At 52.2% G+C, this 16,765-nt stretch overlaps 6 protein-coding genes across 6 annotated transcripts; 4 read left to right on the top strand and 2 right to left on the bottom strand.

Moving 5' to 3' along the window:
- Window positions 1-2,200: 2,200 nt before the first annotated feature.
- N7496_009361 (uncharacterized protein) lies at window positions 2,201-5,617 on the top strand (the record flags this gene model as incomplete). The annotated part of the gene is made up of 5 exons (XM_056702275.1): window positions 2,201-2,336; window positions 2,401-3,053; window positions 3,122-4,221; window positions 4,282-5,383; window positions 5,471-5,617. The coding sequence occupies 5 exons, from the start codon at window positions 2,201-2,203 to the stop codon at window positions 5,615-5,617; spliced, it is 3,138 nt and encodes a 1,045-aa protein (XP_056551275.1).
- Window positions 5,618-6,094: 477 nt separating this feature from the next.
- N7496_009360 (uncharacterized protein) lies at window positions 6,095-7,640 on the top strand (the record flags this gene model as incomplete). The annotated part of the gene is made up of 4 exons (XM_056702274.1): window positions 6,095-6,757; window positions 6,836-6,935; window positions 7,018-7,533; window positions 7,594-7,640. 4 exons carry the CDS (start codon window positions 6,095-6,097, stop codon window positions 7,638-7,640), a joined length of 1,326 nt encoding a protein of 441 aa, XP_056551274.1.
- A 302-nt stretch (window positions 7,641-7,942) lies between these two features.
- N7496_009359 (BAR domain-containing protein) lies at window positions 7,943-9,219 on the top strand (the record flags this gene model as incomplete). Its single annotated transcript, XM_056702273.1, has 5 exons — window positions 7,943-7,977; window positions 8,118-8,273; window positions 8,363-8,924; window positions 8,994-9,125; window positions 9,187-9,219. 5 exons carry the CDS (start codon window positions 7,943-7,945, stop codon window positions 9,217-9,219), a joined length of 918 nt encoding a protein of 305 aa, XP_056551273.1.
- A 612-nt stretch (window positions 9,220-9,831) lies between these two features.
- N7496_009358 (H(+)-transporting V0 sector ATPase subunit e) lies at window positions 9,832-10,418 on the top strand (the record flags this gene model as incomplete). The annotated part of the gene is made up of 4 exons (XM_056702272.1): window positions 9,832-9,842; window positions 9,996-10,079; window positions 10,170-10,222; window positions 10,339-10,418. 4 exons carry the CDS (start codon window positions 9,832-9,834, stop codon window positions 10,416-10,418), a joined length of 228 nt encoding a protein of 75 aa, XP_056551272.1.
- Window positions 10,419-10,907: 489 nt separating this feature from the next.
- On the bottom strand, window positions 10,908-12,439 carry N7496_009357 (sterol homeostasis protein ARV1; the record flags this gene model as incomplete). Its single annotated transcript, XM_056702271.1, has 3 exons — window positions 10,908-11,936; window positions 12,006-12,059; window positions 12,113-12,439. 3 exons carry the CDS (start codon window positions 12,437-12,439, stop codon window positions 10,908-10,910), a joined length of 1,410 nt encoding a protein of 469 aa, XP_056551271.1.
- Window positions 12,440-12,617: 178 nt separating this feature from the next.
- On the bottom strand, window positions 12,618-14,748 carry arg2 (acetyl-CoA:L-glutamate N-acetyltransferase; the record flags this gene model as incomplete). Its single annotated transcript, XM_056702270.1, has 2 exons — window positions 12,618-14,447; window positions 14,629-14,748. The coding sequence occupies 2 exons, from the start codon at window positions 14,746-14,748 to the stop codon at window positions 12,618-12,620; spliced, it is 1,950 nt and encodes a 649-aa protein (XP_056551270.1).
- Window positions 14,749-16,765: the final 2,017 nt, after the last annotated feature.

Below are 16,765 nucleotides of genomic sequence, written 5' to 3'. Positions count from 1 at the left end.
CGAGAAATGGCTAATTTGCTACTCGCGAAGCGTGGTTCTATCTCTATCCAAACCGTCGGCGAAAAATGGGCATATAACTTTATCCAACGCCATCCGGACCTTAAATCTCGCTTTTCACGACGATACGACTACCAGCGAGCACTACAAGAGGATCCAAAGATTATTCAAGAGTGGTTTAACCTCGTACAAACCACGATTCAGCAATACGGTATCCTCGCGGACGATATCTATAACTTTGACGAGACTGGGTTCGCGATGGGCCTTTGTGCGCATCAAAAAGTGATTACTCGAGCGGAATACTACGGTCGGAGATCGGTTTTACAGCCAGGGAACCGCGAGTGGGTAACCGCAATCGAGTCAATTAACGCTTCGGGGTGGGCACTTCCACCGACGCTTATTTTTAAGGGCAAGCAATATAATCAAGCCTGGTTCAAAGATCTTCCGTACGACTGGCGCTTCGAAGTTAGTACGAACGGGTGGACGTCTGACGAAATAGGCCTTCGCTGGCTTCAAAAGCAATTTATTCCGTCGACAAATAGTCGTACGCGCGGAAGATATCGACTTTTAGTCCTCGACGGACACGGAAGCCATCTAACAGCAGAATTCGACCAAATCTGCGCGGATCACGATATTATACCGATCTGTATGCCAGCACATTCCTCGCATCTTTTACAACCGCTTGATATCGGATGTTTCGCGGTTTTAAAGCGCGCATACGGTGGTTTAGTCGGCCAGAAAATGCGGCTCGGGATTAGCCATATCGACAAGCTTGATTTCCTCACAGCTTATCCACAAGCTCGTACCGACGCATTTAAATCAGAGACGATTCAAAATAGCTTCCGAGCAGCAGGATTAGTACCTTTTAATCCCGAACCAGTGCTATCAAAGCTCAATATTCAACTTCGGACGCCTACGCCGCCCTCAAGCCGCGGTAGTCAAGCAAGCGCTTTTTGCCCCCATACGCCCGCGAACGTGGACGAGCTTTATAAGCAAGCAGCTTCAATTAAAGCTTTCCTAAAACGACGCTCGAAAAGTCCCCCATCGCCGTCGCAGGCCGCGCTAAACCAGCTTATTAAAGGCTGTCAAATCGCGATGCAAAACGGTATCTTTCTCGAGCAAGAAAATAAGCAGCTACGCGAGGAAAATACTACACAGAAGAAAAAGCGTGCTCGTACAACTAGATGGATAGCTCACGATGACGGTCTGAGTGTACGAGAAGCAATGGAGCTCGAGGAAGCTCATAATGCCTTTTTTCAGGCCATACCAGGTCCACGAGTGCCACCAGCGCAGGGTATACCGGCACCGAAGCCGAGGGCCTTACCTAAATGCGGCAATTGCAGTGAAATAGGGCATAAGAAGAATTCTTGTCCAAATAGAGAATAATGAATATAAAGGAGTTGTGGTTGATATATATCGATAAATGTGTAGAAATTCTGGTTGGGTGGCCCGCTCGCTTACATGGCCCACTCGCTTACCGACCACGTTACTGGATGCTGCAGAAAATCAATGGATCACTCAAGCTTCGCCCCATTCTCGTTTCTCCTAAAATTGCTTATACTACTGTATATTAATTATTCAACTGGTGGCGTCACATCTGCACTTGAGATGCATCACTACCCTTCTGTCGTCTGATAGGGCCCTAGGTCGGCCCAGTTGGCGCCAGTCTGGGGAGACTTGTCAGCTGTGACAGGGCACAAAACTTTGTTCCAAACTGGCGCCCATGGCCAGCCTCGGTGGTTCGTATAAGCCTTTGGACCCTGTCCAAACAAGCCGGTGGTGATTATCGTCACGATCTCGTATGGTTCTGCATGTCAGATCGTGTTACCCGGCCTGGGTTGAGAGCGCCGATATAGTCCGATGTGGTGACCCGTGGAATGCCGGGATCCTCCAGAGCCAAGCGCTTAACCAGAAGGTATACTCCGTACAAACCACAAAAAGGAGAAAAAGTCAAAACTAGCATGCGACAAAAGGGTCGCACGACAAGGATCTCGGGTGATCTGCGAGGCTCGGCAGCTTTGCCCAACTTGTGGAGTCGAGTTGGCCATCGATTCCAGACCGGCCTCCTGTTCCCTTTTAATTCCACCTTAAGTTCCTGAATCATCGCGGCCCCTCCCGGTCCTTTTCTTCCTCTCAGCCCCACCATGTCTGTGGACATAAACATCTCCCAATTGCCGTGATCTGTTTTCCAACTAGGGTCATCATGAAGCAGGATCTCGAGGATGAACCTGGGTCGTCGGCGATCGCTTCTGTCGACCTCGGCCACTCGACAGAACCCACAGTCAAACACTCCGGGCCCCGCAGAGCCCCAAAGAGACGAGTTAAAACCGGTTGTTTGAGTAGGCAGTGAAAGAGAAGACATTTCTATCCTGGGAGATGCAAATGATTGACGAAGGTCCATAGCATGTCGAAAACGTCGAATCAAGTGTGGAGAAGAGAAGCCCATATGCAGCAACTGCGTCAAGTCCAAGCGCATCTGCGAGGGTTATGCTCGACAAGTGGTCTTCAAGAACCCTCTGGGGCTCTTCGGATCATACGGCCCACCACCGGGACCAGATCAGATGCAAAAACAGCATATGAGAGTCCCGCTATACAACGACTTGGGTGCTCTGCCGGCCCAGCACGCTGCCGCCGCGGCACAGCATCCCATGTTAGCCCCACGGCCTATTGACCCCGCGACGATGGGGTATCATTCTTTCCAAACATACGAGACAACTCAGCCAGTCGAGGGGCAGGAACCAGCGACTGCTCCTCAGTTCTATTATCCGGCACCGCCGACGCAGATACCTCCTCAAACATGGTCTGTTCAGCCCCCACTGCGACATCCGGAAGGGCCTTCGTCCTCGGAAACATCCAATTATGCACAAGTACAGTCTCAACAAAGTAGCTCTCCCGAAGAACCCGTGCAATATCAGGAGTCAACATCACACCATCCGCAACCCATCATTTATTGGTCGAATGTTCAGCAGGGACAGGAGTTCGTACCAGGTACTGGCCCGCTGCCTCCAGGGGGAGCTCAAGCAGAAGAAGGCCCAGAGAACCCATTATTCCCTCAGGTATGCTCTGTATTCATGGTAGGATGCGTACTGGTAGGGCTTTCTTTGCTGACAGTATCTATCCCAAGCCCCTCTATTCAACAGAGGCCGTGTTCCAGTATCAGGCGCAGCCTGGCCAAGTACCTCAATTGGATCCTTCCGGACAATACGTTCAGCAATACCAACCACAGATTGCATATGTTGAGGATGGAGATGACGACTACTATGACGTGGAATCCGATGAAGAGATGGTGGTTCAGACTCAGGCGGAAGGCTTCAACCAGTTGAGCCTGATTATGGCCTCGGCAAACCACGACGATCGTCAACTTCGTTCGTTCACGACCCATCTGAACGAGCCTAATATCCTTGCCTCCTATAATCCCAGCCTCGGATCCAGTCCTCTCAATAATCCCAAGACAGCTCGCATCTTTGCTCACTTCATCCACTCGACCGGGCCATCATTGTCCATCTTTGAACGCCATCCGACAGACTCTTCTATTGTCCTGGGAGTCCCGGTTCCACCTGCCCAGCAAGGACTTTGGACATATACCTTGCCACTAAAGGCCTTGGAGAACCCAGCATTGCTTCAGGCTATTCTCGCTATCAGCAGTTTGCACATTGCATACTTGCAGGGTGCGCCCACCACAGTTTCTCTAAAACATTATCACTATGCACTGAAACGCATCGGCCGAGCTGTCGGCCTGCCACAACGCCGCAAACAGATTGGCACACTGGCAGCCACCGAACTCCTGGCATACTACGAAGTCATATCCGCGGATCATTCCAAATGGAACAGCCACGTTGCTGGTGCTGCCCAGCTAATCAAGGAGATTGACTTTGCCGGCACGACTCGAGATCTTCGTGCCTACCGGCGCATAATCAACGAACAGCGTCGCCAGATGGGGTGGTCCAACTCGATGATGTATCATCATGGGTTTGGTCCCGATCCCAATGAAGATGACCCCTTTGCTGAGAAAGAGGGAAGCATCGACCAGGATCTCATCGGATCACTCTTGGGGCGCGCAGTCAACTTTGATGAGTTTGGACGCGTGGAGGATGATCATGGGTATAGCCCAAGGAAACATTTCTCACGCAAGGATATTGAGAATTTCCGAATCCAGTGCGATCTCTACTGGTGGTTTACGAAACAAGATGTATTCCACAGTTTGATCAGTGGAGATAAGTTATTGTAGGTTACGTCCTCGTCCAGGTTTGTCTATGCTCTCACCTTACTGATTTCATCCTCTAGCATGCCCTACTATATGCAGTGTCAGAGTCCACCACGAGCAGGCATCGGCCGGATCGATGCCATCTATGGATCAGCCGACCATCTTTGGCTGTTGCTTGCGCGGGTGACAGACTTTGGCTATCGCGACCGAAAACGCAAGTTGCGCGCCATCCGAGCCTCTGGCACGGATTGGAAGCCTACGCCAGGGATGTTTAAGTTTATGGGCCGGTTCTCTCGTGGCGATCCTAGCAAGATGAAGGGGCCGCCAGGAGGTCCTCCTGGTGGGCCTCCTGGGCCTCCTGGAGGGCCACCTTCAGCAGGCGCAGCTCCTCCTAGAGGATCTGGCCCTCCGTCAAATTCATCGGGAGGATCACCTGGCCAGCGCGCCGGTCCGTCTGTGCCAGATGGTCCTCCCATGTATGGAATGGTCCCACCGCAGGGCCCAACGCGCCTTCCATCTGGATTCGCTGATGGTCGTCGCGACCAACGAGAGTCCCCCGAGGAGGACGAGGTAAGTGATGATTTCACATACACGGAAGCAGAACGCGAATGGGAGGAGATCTTGGTAGCCATGGACACCTTTGCCAAAGCCCTCGGGCGTGACTTTGAGCCACTTCCTGCAGACGTCACGCAGTCTATTTCAACGCCATTTGGACCGGCACTCCAATACCGCACGCACACGATCGCGGTCATCTGGGGTTTCTACTATGCTGGCTGTATTCTACTCAAACGACTCCACCCTTCTATGCCCCCGGCCATGATGATGGCCGCCGGGGTGGCCGCTCCCACTACCACCGAATATGCACAGATCATAGGTCGAATCACCGGTGGCATATATTACCCACAACGCTACAACCTTGAAGCAGGCAGCCTCAGCCCAACGCTAGGCTCGTCACTAACGGAGATGACGATGCCGATCTTCTTCGCCGCCGTGCAGTACATGGACCCCGCACAGCGTGGCTGGACCATTGCCAAACTGCGGGACGTCTCGCGGCTGACGGGCTGGAAGACGTCGGACGCCATCGCCAGTGGCTGTGAAAAGGCGTGGATCGTGGCCGCTAAACATGGCCGCGGACCGCCATATGAGCGATCCTTCGACTCGGGCCGCGATCGTGCCGCTCATGTAAGTGTCGACTCGACTTGGAGTCGAGTTTTGAATCGGACCGACCACGTTGTACGTAGCATGCTGACCCTTTTTTTTTTTGAACAGCCGTTGGATATCCTTGAGCGCGACCGCAAGAGCACCACGGAGTATAGTGATGACCGGCGGTTTGTGACGATTAAGCCACCCGATCGAGCTTATTTGGCAATGGGCCTGTTGAGTTTGGAGGGGGATATGCAGAACTTGGAGTTGTAGGCAGTGCAGATGTGCTGGCACCGTAGGATTGGATGGGAGAAATGTGTACCTACATTAGGCAGAGTTAATGGCTGATGAAGGATGTCACTAGCAGTGTCACTAGTCAAAGTACTGTACAGACTCAGCTGAAGTCGTGGAACTTCCCCCCTCCCCCACTTGGTTTCTCCTCCCAAACGTCATCGGCGGCGCTTCTGCCTGAACCCTCTTTGTCTTTGACAGGCCTACACACTAGTAAGGCTGAATCTCCGATCGACTCTTTTCCCTCCTGCAACTTTTTCTATCCCCTCACTTTTTCGTCCTAACCTCTTTTCCACTTGAGCCTCTTTCTCATCCTTCTCTCTTCTCTCATCCGTGGTTCCTCTCACCCCCCACCTCCCATCGGCCCGCAAGTCAGCCGCTCTCGTCATTTCCACGGTTCACACCTCCCTCAGCAGTTCCCCTAAACAAAACAATCTATACAAACCCCCCGGTCAAGCCATGTCGCGCTATGACGACTATCGCTCGTCCACCGCGACCCTCGAGTCCCGAGACCGTTACGACCGTCGTTCCTCTCGAGGACCCCCAGTAGCTGACCGACCCCGCCAAGTCGAGGACGAGCGCTTCGAGTTCCGCCTGCGCGAGGAAGACCGATATGGCCCTCCTGCCCGTGCTCCAGGCCGACACTACGAGGATGAGCACCTGTCTCATACATCTGGCCCCCTGGTGGCGCATGACCGACGCCGTCGCCGCGACGAAAGTCCCTCGTTCACTCGGCCCCGTTTACTTAGGCGGCAGTCGTCCCTCGACACTTTTGATCGCATCCCCCGTCGTAAGATGGAGTCTCTCGAAGCTCGCGATCGTCCCCGAGGTATGCCTCGTGTGCCTCATCCGCCACCCCTGCCGCGGGGCTCGCCGGGTCGTTACCGCGAGCGCGAAGTATATGAGGATATTCGCATCGCCGAGCCAGACTTGTACGGCGATGAGGAGTATCGTGAGTTCCGGGAGCGCACGAGTATGGATCACCGTCGACGCCGCTCTAGTAGTACTACGCGTTCTCGTCGTGAGGAGAAACCATACCCGCGCAAAGGAAAGACTCGCATTCCCCGTAAGTGGGTGCATGTCCATGCTATCCTGGACTTGGGGTATCCGTTCAAAGAGGAGGTATGTATACATCTACGTCGACCATGGGATTCTGCGATATGCAGCGACTCACATTGCTAATTACTCTCTTTGTTCTAGGATGATGTCATTGTCATCCAGAAAGCACTATCCAAAGACCAGATCGACGAGGTCATCAGCCTGAGCAAAGAGTTCCGCCGGCCCGCTGAGCACGTGGAAAGTAAGTTGCTTCGTCGAGGGCCCCCGAGCAGAGCCCGAAACCCCAGAGCCCAGGACCTTCATGTTAACCTCTGCGTAATTAGCTGATTACCTGCGTGTTCCACGATCCCCGGTTCGATCCATTCCTCGCGAGCGGGTTACTACGGAGCATCTGTTCGTCGATGCCCGCGCGCATCGTCATGATACGTATCTGGTTGAAGCATCACCACGCCGCCGTTCAGATTACGAAGAGATTGAGTATGATGAGTATGACGAGTACATTCAAAGACCACGACATGGGGTTATTACTCGTCCTAGGTCAGTCTCTGTTCATACGCATGGCCGACACTCGTCGCCCCTGCGACTCGTTGAGCCCCGGGGCTACGCCGAGGAGCGTATTGAAGCGCGGCCTCGTAACTCTGGCCAGCTAGTTTTGGTACGTCCACGGAGCAGCCATCATGAAGTTGATGATGAGGTTCGGAAACTGGAGGAGGAGGTTAGGCTGCTGCGGTTGGAGCGGCAGGGAGGATTTGAAGTTACGCGGGATCGCGAGACCGATATCATTGACAGCAAGGGCAACGAGGCGGAGATTCACGAAATTAGACGAACTGAGCGCAAAGGTATGTCTACGCAAGATGATATCATAGTATAGATAGTAACTGTGGCTGACACTTTTTTAGAACCGAGCTCTGGAGTGATGCGGGCGATGCTGGCCACCCTGACCTGAGTGAGGCTGAGAGAGCAGGGGGGTCAGGAAGATGACTATCATGATTTTCACGGGCTATGATGATTTTTTTGCAGATATTTTTTTCATTCTCGAGTGTATTTTTTCCGACAATTTTACTCTGGTTTTTTTTCCTTGTATACAAATGCAAAGCCATATCTTTGTGGATGCCTGATGAAACTGTGGCGGTGCGCGTGGGGCGGTGCAAGCGGGATGGTACCCTCGTAGCTGGCCATCCTATCATCACGACTCACTTTCCTTTCCTTGTATTCTCCCAACTTTTCAATCCTTCACATTTCACAATCATGGATCGAGTGCAGGCATTCGGTAAGACTTTCAGGTAAGCATAGCCCCCTTCTTCCCACCACGCGTGGCCTTATCGCGAAAAGGTCCCCCTCCCCTCCGCAGAAAACATCCCCCCGTTCTGGACCGTTGTCGAACGTTAACTGACATCCTCTTGCCCGTCGCTTGTACGAATAGCGCGAGCTTCACGCCATTTGCGCAGCGCACCCAGCAGATGATCAAGGAGCAACTGGGTCAGGTTGAAGATAAGACCCAGCTCCCCGATGAATACATCGAGCTCGAGAAGCGCGTCGATGCGCTCAAGCTTGTTCACCAGAAGCTGCTCCAGGTGACGTGAGTTCTTCCGTAGCTGACGGATATCCCCGTGTCAATCTCCGGCTTTCGCACGCACCACTAACATCAGTGGCTTGCTCCTAAATCAGTTCGCAATACTCCAACGAGGCCTACGACTACCCGCCCAACATTCGCGAATCCTTCAACGACCTCGGTCGCACTATCAACGAGAAGGTCACCCTCCTCTCGCAGGCCAGCTCCCCCGCTGAAGCCCAAGCCGCCCTGGTTGCGCCGCCCGCCGCCAAGCCCCAGCCCAAGACCTTCAACCACGCGATTGCGCGCGCTTCGCTCGCCAGTTCCCAGACCCTTGCGCAGAGCAGTCACGTCGAGGACCCGCTTGCCACCGCGCTGGAGAAGTATGCTCTCGCCGAGGAGAAGGTTGGCGAGGCCCGTCTCGGCCAAGATGCGCAGATCCAGTCCCGTTTCTTGGCTGGTTGGAACACTACGCTGAACACCAACTTGATGTTCGCTGCCAAGGCGCGCAAGAACGTTGAGAACGCTCGTCTCACCTTGGATTCCATCAAGGCTAGCAAGAAGGCTGCTGCCCACGGTGACCTGGATAACCTCAGCGAGGATGCTCGCCAGGAGATTGAGCAGGCTGAGGATGAGTTTGTTGGCCAGACCGAGGAGGCTGTTAGCGTGATGAAGAACGTATGTCTATTATCAGTCTCGGTTTTGGTTGTTATTTGCCGCCGTACTAATAACCCCTTGCTCAACTAGGTCCTTGATACCCCCGAGCCCCTTCGCAACCTGGCCGATCTGATCGCTGCCCAGCTGGAGTTCCACAAGAAGGCCTACGAGATTCTGAGTGAGCTCGCTCCCACCGTGGACGCGCTCCAGGTCGAGCAGGAGGTAAGCCAGATGACCCAGTGGTCCATGAATTAAGCCAGTTACTAACGCTGATTCTCCACAGGCCAGCTACCGCAAGAACCGTGAAGGCGCCTAAGCATAGTTTCTGTCTTCTTTGTTCCTAGCCTGTCCTCTTTTATTTCTAAGTTTCGGTCGTTGTCTTGGCCGTTTTGTATCTCCAGTTCTCCACCAACACCCATTTTTTTCTGCTTCGCTGCTATGCCAAAGGATCGCACTTGGTTTGCGATGTATTCCTTCAGCCTTGAGGCTTGCAATGAATAGATTGGAAAGTCCCACACTTCAAACCACCGTAAATATCTAAATTATCAAGTCCTAGGGAGATCTGTATTTCTCCAAGCTCCCGCGAGTAAATGACACCACATGCACGACACCGCCCTGGTGCCTGAGGCAGAACCCCGCTAGCTCCAGGAGCTCCGACATCCAACACCGACGCAACTTGTCAAGTCACTGTTCCTATCTACGTTTCGAGTGCTGCGCTCGGTAGAGGAAATCACCCCGGCTGGATCACCGAAATCCCCTCCAAGCCTCTTTTCCAATTCTATTCCAGCGTCTACCCGCCTAAGCAACCCCTCGATCAACACCCACCTGTCCGCTGTCCGTTACCCGCACCGATAACGTTACGAGTCTCCGGGCTAGAAACGAGCTCTTTGGAAATCGAGAAAGGATAGATAGATCCTGATATACCAACATGGCGAGCGGGTATGTCACAAACCTCCAGGGTTGAAAGAATCATGGGTCAAACTGCGGGATGCAGTCTACGTCTCGGCTGGACTCCGTCGTTCCTCTCGCGATGCCCTGCGCCGGCTACACCTCGTGAGATTGAACAGATTGCTAACTTCGTATCCTATGTAGATGGAGTCTTTTCGTCGGCCTGATTGTCATCGTGGCTCTCTGTCTAGCTGCGTGGTTCTTTAGCCCCAAGGGCGAAAACCAGACGTATGTTTTCCCGTCCCCGTCCCGTTGAACATTCAAAATTCCCCCTCGGCGATGGCAATTACTTGGCAATGGAAGCTAATTTCTTCATAGTGTCTGGCGCAGCACACTTATCCTCTCTATCGTATCTTGTTATTTGATGTGGGGTACGTTCATCCCCCCCAATCCTCAATTCCGTACCCGATGTCTTGTCTTGGATGCAACACAAAACCATGGCAATGGCAATCAAAGTGCAGACACTAACCTAACACTTGCAAAACAGCAATCGTCTTCATGGCCCAGCTACACCCCCTTATCGCGCCCAAGAGAGCGGATATGCGGCCTGACCGGGTACCAGAGTAAATCCTCGTTGCGTTGAGGTTTTGCTTGGACTTGTTCTCTTTCTCGCTTGTTTCGGGCCGGGTCTTCTTTCTGTGAAATAGGATTTTTGATCGTTGAGGATGATTAGAGAGATTGATTCTCTCTTTGAGGGGTGGATTTGTAGAAGGGTGGTGCGTGATGAATATCGAATATCTTTGGAATTGTATGCACTTGGGTTGCGGGTGTTTTTGTATAGTTTTTCTTTCCCATACGTGTCGTGTTAGATTTATCGATTCTTTTAAGATTTCTGTGTTTTGTGTAGAGGGTCGGTCTCTAGGTAGCCTGTTATAGAGCAGTGTATGTCTAGCTTATCCGAATCGCCCGGCAAGTTGATGTATAGTTTCATATATTGGCTTCGCTATCCATTCCAGGAGTAAACATTAACACGGGTTTCCCCGTTGATTATCACTTATGCGTATCTATACAAAATCACATTTATATCAGCTCTATCTCCAACAGTCCAGTCCCCATTTATCCAACTCCAACAGCCCCCAATATAACCCTCTGAACCGCCCACCTAGCAACCTGCCCCGCAACCGCAACAACCACAGACCTCAAATACCCGCAGCCCAGCAAGATATAAAGCGCCTCGATATTACTCAACAGCACCAGATGCGCATCAACAACACCCAACGACAACAACGACGCCAACAAATCAAATAACCCCGTCACATACTGCGTCGGCAGATACGGGCGCAACGAGACCTCCGCCGCAGCGAGATACGACTCCAACAATGACGGCGAAGACGCCGCGTCGCGCGCTGACGAGGACAGTGCGGCTTTCGAGGCTCCGAGGACCTTGCGGAAGGGACTGCTTTCTGAGCCGGTGAGGCTGGTTATCGCGCTGCCACTTCCGCTGCCGTCGGCGCCCCAGATTACCAGGAGGATGGGGAAGAGCTTTGCGCAGCTGCTGACGAGTAGTGCGGTGCTGATTGCTGTTGGGCTTGCGGCTGTTGGTGGGGGGAGGGGTTGGATGTTTTGGATTGGGGCTGTGGATGTACGACGGAGTGGGGGAGGGGGACGTTGTGGGATTGTTGGTTGGGGTTGGGCTGTGGATGAGGGATCTGGAGGGGGGGTTGTGTCGTTGAGGAAGATGGGGGTTGATGTGAGTTTTGCGGCTGGTAGACCGAGTGAACTCAATTGCTGTGCTGCGTGGTTTGCTTGGGAGGATGGTGAGGGACGGATTGTTGGTGTTGGAGGGCCTGAGGGGAACGGGGTTGTATCGCCCGTTGTGGCTGTTGTGCTGGCTTGGGAGGTTGTGGATGTTTCTTGCGCGCCGTAGCGGTGGGATTGTGGGACTAGCATTGAGGCTAGGAGACGGACTGTGAGATGGTGCGCCAGCGTTGCGGCCGCGTTAAGCGTTAGGAAGAAGAGGTATTGGACGACGATTGGGGCGCGCGCGATGAAGGTTGTTGCGAGGGAGGGGTCTTTCTCGAGACGCGCCCAGGTTAAGTAGACATCGAAGAGGAGGAGGAGAATTCCGAGACGAACGATTGATCGCTAGGATTCGTGTAGTGTTAGTTCTATCGCGACTTCATGCTGTGATGGTCCTTGTTGCTGCTAGCTCACATCGAATCGATTATCATCGCGCCCAAGCCGATTGAACAGAAGATGTCGGTACACCTATAGTACTCGTTAGCATCTAGCTCCAATATCCTCGCTCCTGTTAGTCTTACCTGCGGCTTTATGAGCACGAGGTCGATAAAGATCACGACAAAGTCGTACTCGACATATTTGTCGGCGAATCGCTGGCAGCGTGGACACTGCGTCAGTCGGACGCCTTTGCCTTGGGATCGATCATCGGCACGACTGTAGGCGCTGTACAGGTGCGAGACCGGGTATGAGCATTCGATGCAGATGGGCATCGTGTCATGGCGCCATTGAGGAGAGCAAAAGAGAAGGAGAGATGTTGGTTTTGGTGGGCGGTCAACCTTGACGTCGCGACGATCGGCCAGGGGCCCAGAGCCAATGGAGGTGGGCCGGTGGGACACGATCTCAACCATGGAGAGACTAGTTATGGGGAAAACTACCTAGCATTTTTGAAGAGCACATACTAAACGGGGAAATAGCGAATTCAATCTAATGAAAGGAGTTTAGAGGATGCTTTTATTTGCCTGTCCCATCCACGACAGAACTATATACACGGGGATCATCATTCTATATGCAATCTGGTCGCCTCGCTCAATCAACGACGCTTTTATTATCAGCCCAACTGGGCTGAATATTCCGACAAACAGCCTCGTAATCCCGGAATCGCTGAGTATCCTCCACCAGTCCAGGCGTTGTCCAAAACATCGTCCAGTTACTATCAGACAATTTCCACGTCCCACTCGACCGTTCGAAGTACCACTTGTTCACAGGATTATCCTTGCGACTGCGCCAGCAAACCCCATTGGGGAAACACGTACGCACCATCGCATTGAAGACCACGTCTGCCACGCCGCCCGCGCCCTGGCTACGCTTCAGCACCGCGAATTTGTCCAGGTACGGTACCATTCGCGCGGCGCTGGCTTCGCTGCCGTCGTCGACTACGCCCGGTGGTGCTTCCCAGGTGAGGATTGCACCACCTTCGTACTCGCCTGCGATGATCAGACCGGCAATGCGGTCATTCACCCGCTCGAGGTAGTTTTTCACGTCGAGCTTGCGGTCAAAGGAATCTTCGATTAGGTGCACCAGTCGGGGGAGATCAATGGAGGGGTCGTTAAGTTGTAGGCGCGACTGGCCTGAAGCTGTCCACATCTGTACGCTTGGGTTTGGGAGGATTGTGAGAGGCATGCCGCGCTTGACAAAGGTAGAGTGCGAGGGGAGAGCGCTGATTGCGCTGGCACATCCGTTGATCGACGCTCGGCGGCCAGGAGGAAGAGATGATGACAGGAGTGGTTTGTCGGTAAGGAGGTTGTGGATGAGGGGATTGCGCTGGCGCCGCGTTCCTACGGCAGACATGTCTGGGACCGCCTCTTGGGGTGCGCGGGCGGAGTTGGCGACTTCTTGTGGGGAGGTGATGATGCCCGAGGAGGCAGATGGGAGCATGGCGAGGGCTTGTTGCGAGAGGCGGAGATTCTCCAGGTGGCCATCAAGAACATAGCCCATTGCCTTGGAGCCAGGGATCTTGATAGTCTTTCCAGGGAGAGGGGAGACTACCTCTTGGTCCACAAATTTGGAGAAGGGGTTGCTTTCCAAGAAAGCAGCCGCCGGTCCTTCATCTTTGCTGCGTGTGATTTTTCCTTCGCCGACGAGATCGCGCCGTGTATCGAGCAGCTCTTCCTCGATCTCGTCAAATTCTTGCTCCATATTAATAAAGACATGAGATGCCTGCGGGCCTTTGAAAGCCGGGATTCCTCCAAGTGGGTGTAGCAGAATCACCCGATCCAGAGAGACCTCCTTCTGTAGCTCACCAATCTTTTCTGCAGTCACAGCCGGGTCCTCGTCCGGGTCAGGGATAGTGGACAACCCGGCAAATTCCTTGGTGAGCGTCATAACGGCATCATTCGCCGATACCGATACAGCTCTGGGATTTTCATCCACGTAGGCAATTGGCGTGACGATCACGACATGTCCGTTCCGGAGCGGACGTAGTAGCCTTTGCCGAGACGTGACCGTTGGATGGCTCGGATCGCTTTCAGAGATCGATAGAGTCGAGTCGAGGCGGAACGATTTTGAATCCGGTTGCGCATCTACTGCATTTGCGATCCGGGTGGCCTGCTCAATAGCAACTTGTCGAATTGTGGCGGGATCTTCCAAGTTGCCCGGGTCGACTACCACACAGCACGCCATTCCCAGGCGTACGAGTTGTGAGAACGTCTTTGCCACACCGTTGAGAGTCTCATCATCAAGGGACTGCGGCGCGGTGACTTTGATCAAGGCCAAGTGTATTCTTTCCCATGATTCCTGTTCTCGGGGGACGGGCGTGGTGTTCTGCCGGAACACCGGAGTTTCATACACTGCTCGAGAGGCGCCATAGAAAGAGCCGAGGTTCACACCGGATGGTAATGATTCTTCTTGTACAGACTCCTTTGGAGGTTCGGGGGTGGGCTTAGGGTTTTCCTTTGGAGGATTGGCTTTGAAGCGAGATAAATATGATTTTGCTTCTCGTTTAGTCGACGCCGAGCTCAATAGACTGAGAAAGAACTCCTAGAAGGTTGAAATCCAACTGTTTAGCATATAGTTAAGCCATATCATCGATGCTGCACACCTTATCCAGCATTTTCTCCTTCGCACGACGCCCCAGACGGTCATAGTTCCGGCTCGAAGTCGAGAACTCGGTAATATGTTGGGCCCGCGCATCGATATGCAGCAATTGTGCCGGGCGCATCAGGGTAGGATCATTTGTCCGAGCGACATGTTGCTGTGGAACAACTCTCAGTTAGCTTTTCATGCAGCCCGATAGTGTGCATATATTTCTTATTCTCGCCGGGGGGGATTGCATACTAGCGAGGACTGAGCGGCCCGAGGCCAGTGCAGTGCTCGGGAGCCCATTGTCAGCCAGCAAGGGCTCTCACGGTCGAGGAAGAGCAGCCGAAGCTCGAGGGGGATGAATGAGCCAGCTCACCAGAGAGAACAAAAAAGAAGAGGAGGAATTTAAGTTGAGGCCCACGAAAATAACGGCGCATGACGCACCCGCGGTTAATGATTCACCGCCTGAACCTTCGGGTCGAGGGATTAACCATCTCCGCTCGTCTCTCGGCGACGTGAATTACTTAGTTCCCGGTCATCCCGGGGTTGGCTGATCTGATTAATCTAGGATGGAGAGATAGGATTTGTTATAAAATCCGCTCAGTTGTATTTTTGGTTAGTCAGTTTATCCATAGGTACTCCTATAGCTCTATGAAAGCACTCTACCAAACCGAGGAATCGAGCTTGGGCGGGGCAGCCCTATATTTCTCTGCTGATTTCGATTCGGCGCTAATTCCCGCTTTGGACCGTCTGGCCGGGGAACTATGGGTGTAAGTCTTAGTCTGCACTTATCAATCTCTACCGGGCGAACTAGTGTTAGGAACCTCAGTTTCGATAATTGTAGTATTATATATACACCAGCATCTACAGTACTTGCAATAGTATCGTATAGTTCCTCCCCAGCGGGGCAATCCTGCTGGTCGTGTGACCTGCAGCAGCTTGGACTTCCCCAAAACTCCTAAATCCTACTAAAGTGCCTTACCGCTTCTTCCACCATCCTGAACGCTCTACCCGAATATCCTAAAATCCTCTTACCTAGGTAGGTAGGTACGTCTAACTATGTAGCTTATATCATAAATCATATAGCTCGTTACTAAAGCGTTATCTATAGCCCTATTTACTAGTCTTATATATACTAACGTGGGTGATTTAGGAGATTGGCTATAAGATTCTATCTAGGTTTTGAGATTAGTCTTGAGATTAGCTATGAGACTTTGGATTATATTTAAATTTCAGCTTAAGTAATCTTATTAGTTGGTTGATCAAAATCTATTTTAATCGGTTGCCTATAGTAAAATCGCTTTTCTATAGGGGATAGAGGAAATGTATAGATTATATGAGGCAAAGAATAGCCGAAACCGCTAAGAGCTATGGAGAAGTGCCCTCTATCGTCCGCCGTAGATAGCATAGGGTAGCCATGTATATATTCGACATTTTTTTACGAGACTATGAAGGCTGGATGTGGAAGTACAGAAGTTGGACATCATGCCTTATATAATGACTAGCCTTGCCCAAATACTTTGGTTCTTTTTCTCCCTCTTAATAATCTTAACAATCATCAGGTAACACCCCACTAGCTTCGACTTTTTGCTTTAGAGTGGCTGGTGTTGCATGGCAGAGAATACCCCAGTGGAAATGCATATCCACTTTGCGCGGTAGGATCTAAAGACCCGGTCTCTTTAGATCTTTCAAAAATAATACCAGAACTTGTAAGGTGAATATAGTGTCGCAACTCCGGAGTAAAATATATAGAACATTTCCTGCCATCTACAGACAGACACATCACTACTGGCTTCGTTAAATCCACATGTTCACTACTAAACAGTGTAGGTTCCACAGGAAAACACAGCATGGAAAATGGCAGAAGCAAGGTAGTATCTATGCATTAGACTTACGAATACAATAATGGACATAGAGTGAGTATCAACCTTGGATAGCCCACTTAAAAAGTATCATTGCCTAGAATGGAGTACGTCACGTCAATGAGCATTACTCTTTGAATGTCTTACAGAACCAGTCTAAGCGTGAGCCTGCAGGTACATATAGCCAAGAGGTATGCTGACCGTGGCAGTCGATGGTAGGACAAAACGATCCCTAAAGCACTGCCTGCAGCCAATAGTCACAACCTGCAACCAGGGAGGAGATTCTAGAAGGCC

Source organism: Penicillium cataractarum (genome assembly GCF_028827025.1).
Source record: "Penicillium cataractarum strain IBT 29864 chromosome Unknown utg000008l, whole genome shotgun sequence".
Lineage (NCBI taxonomy): Eukaryota > Fungi > Ascomycota > Eurotiomycetes > Eurotiales > Aspergillaceae > Penicillium > Penicillium cataractarum.
Note: the sequence above shows the minus strand (reverse complement) of the source record. Positions and strands in the feature narration are given on the sequence as shown.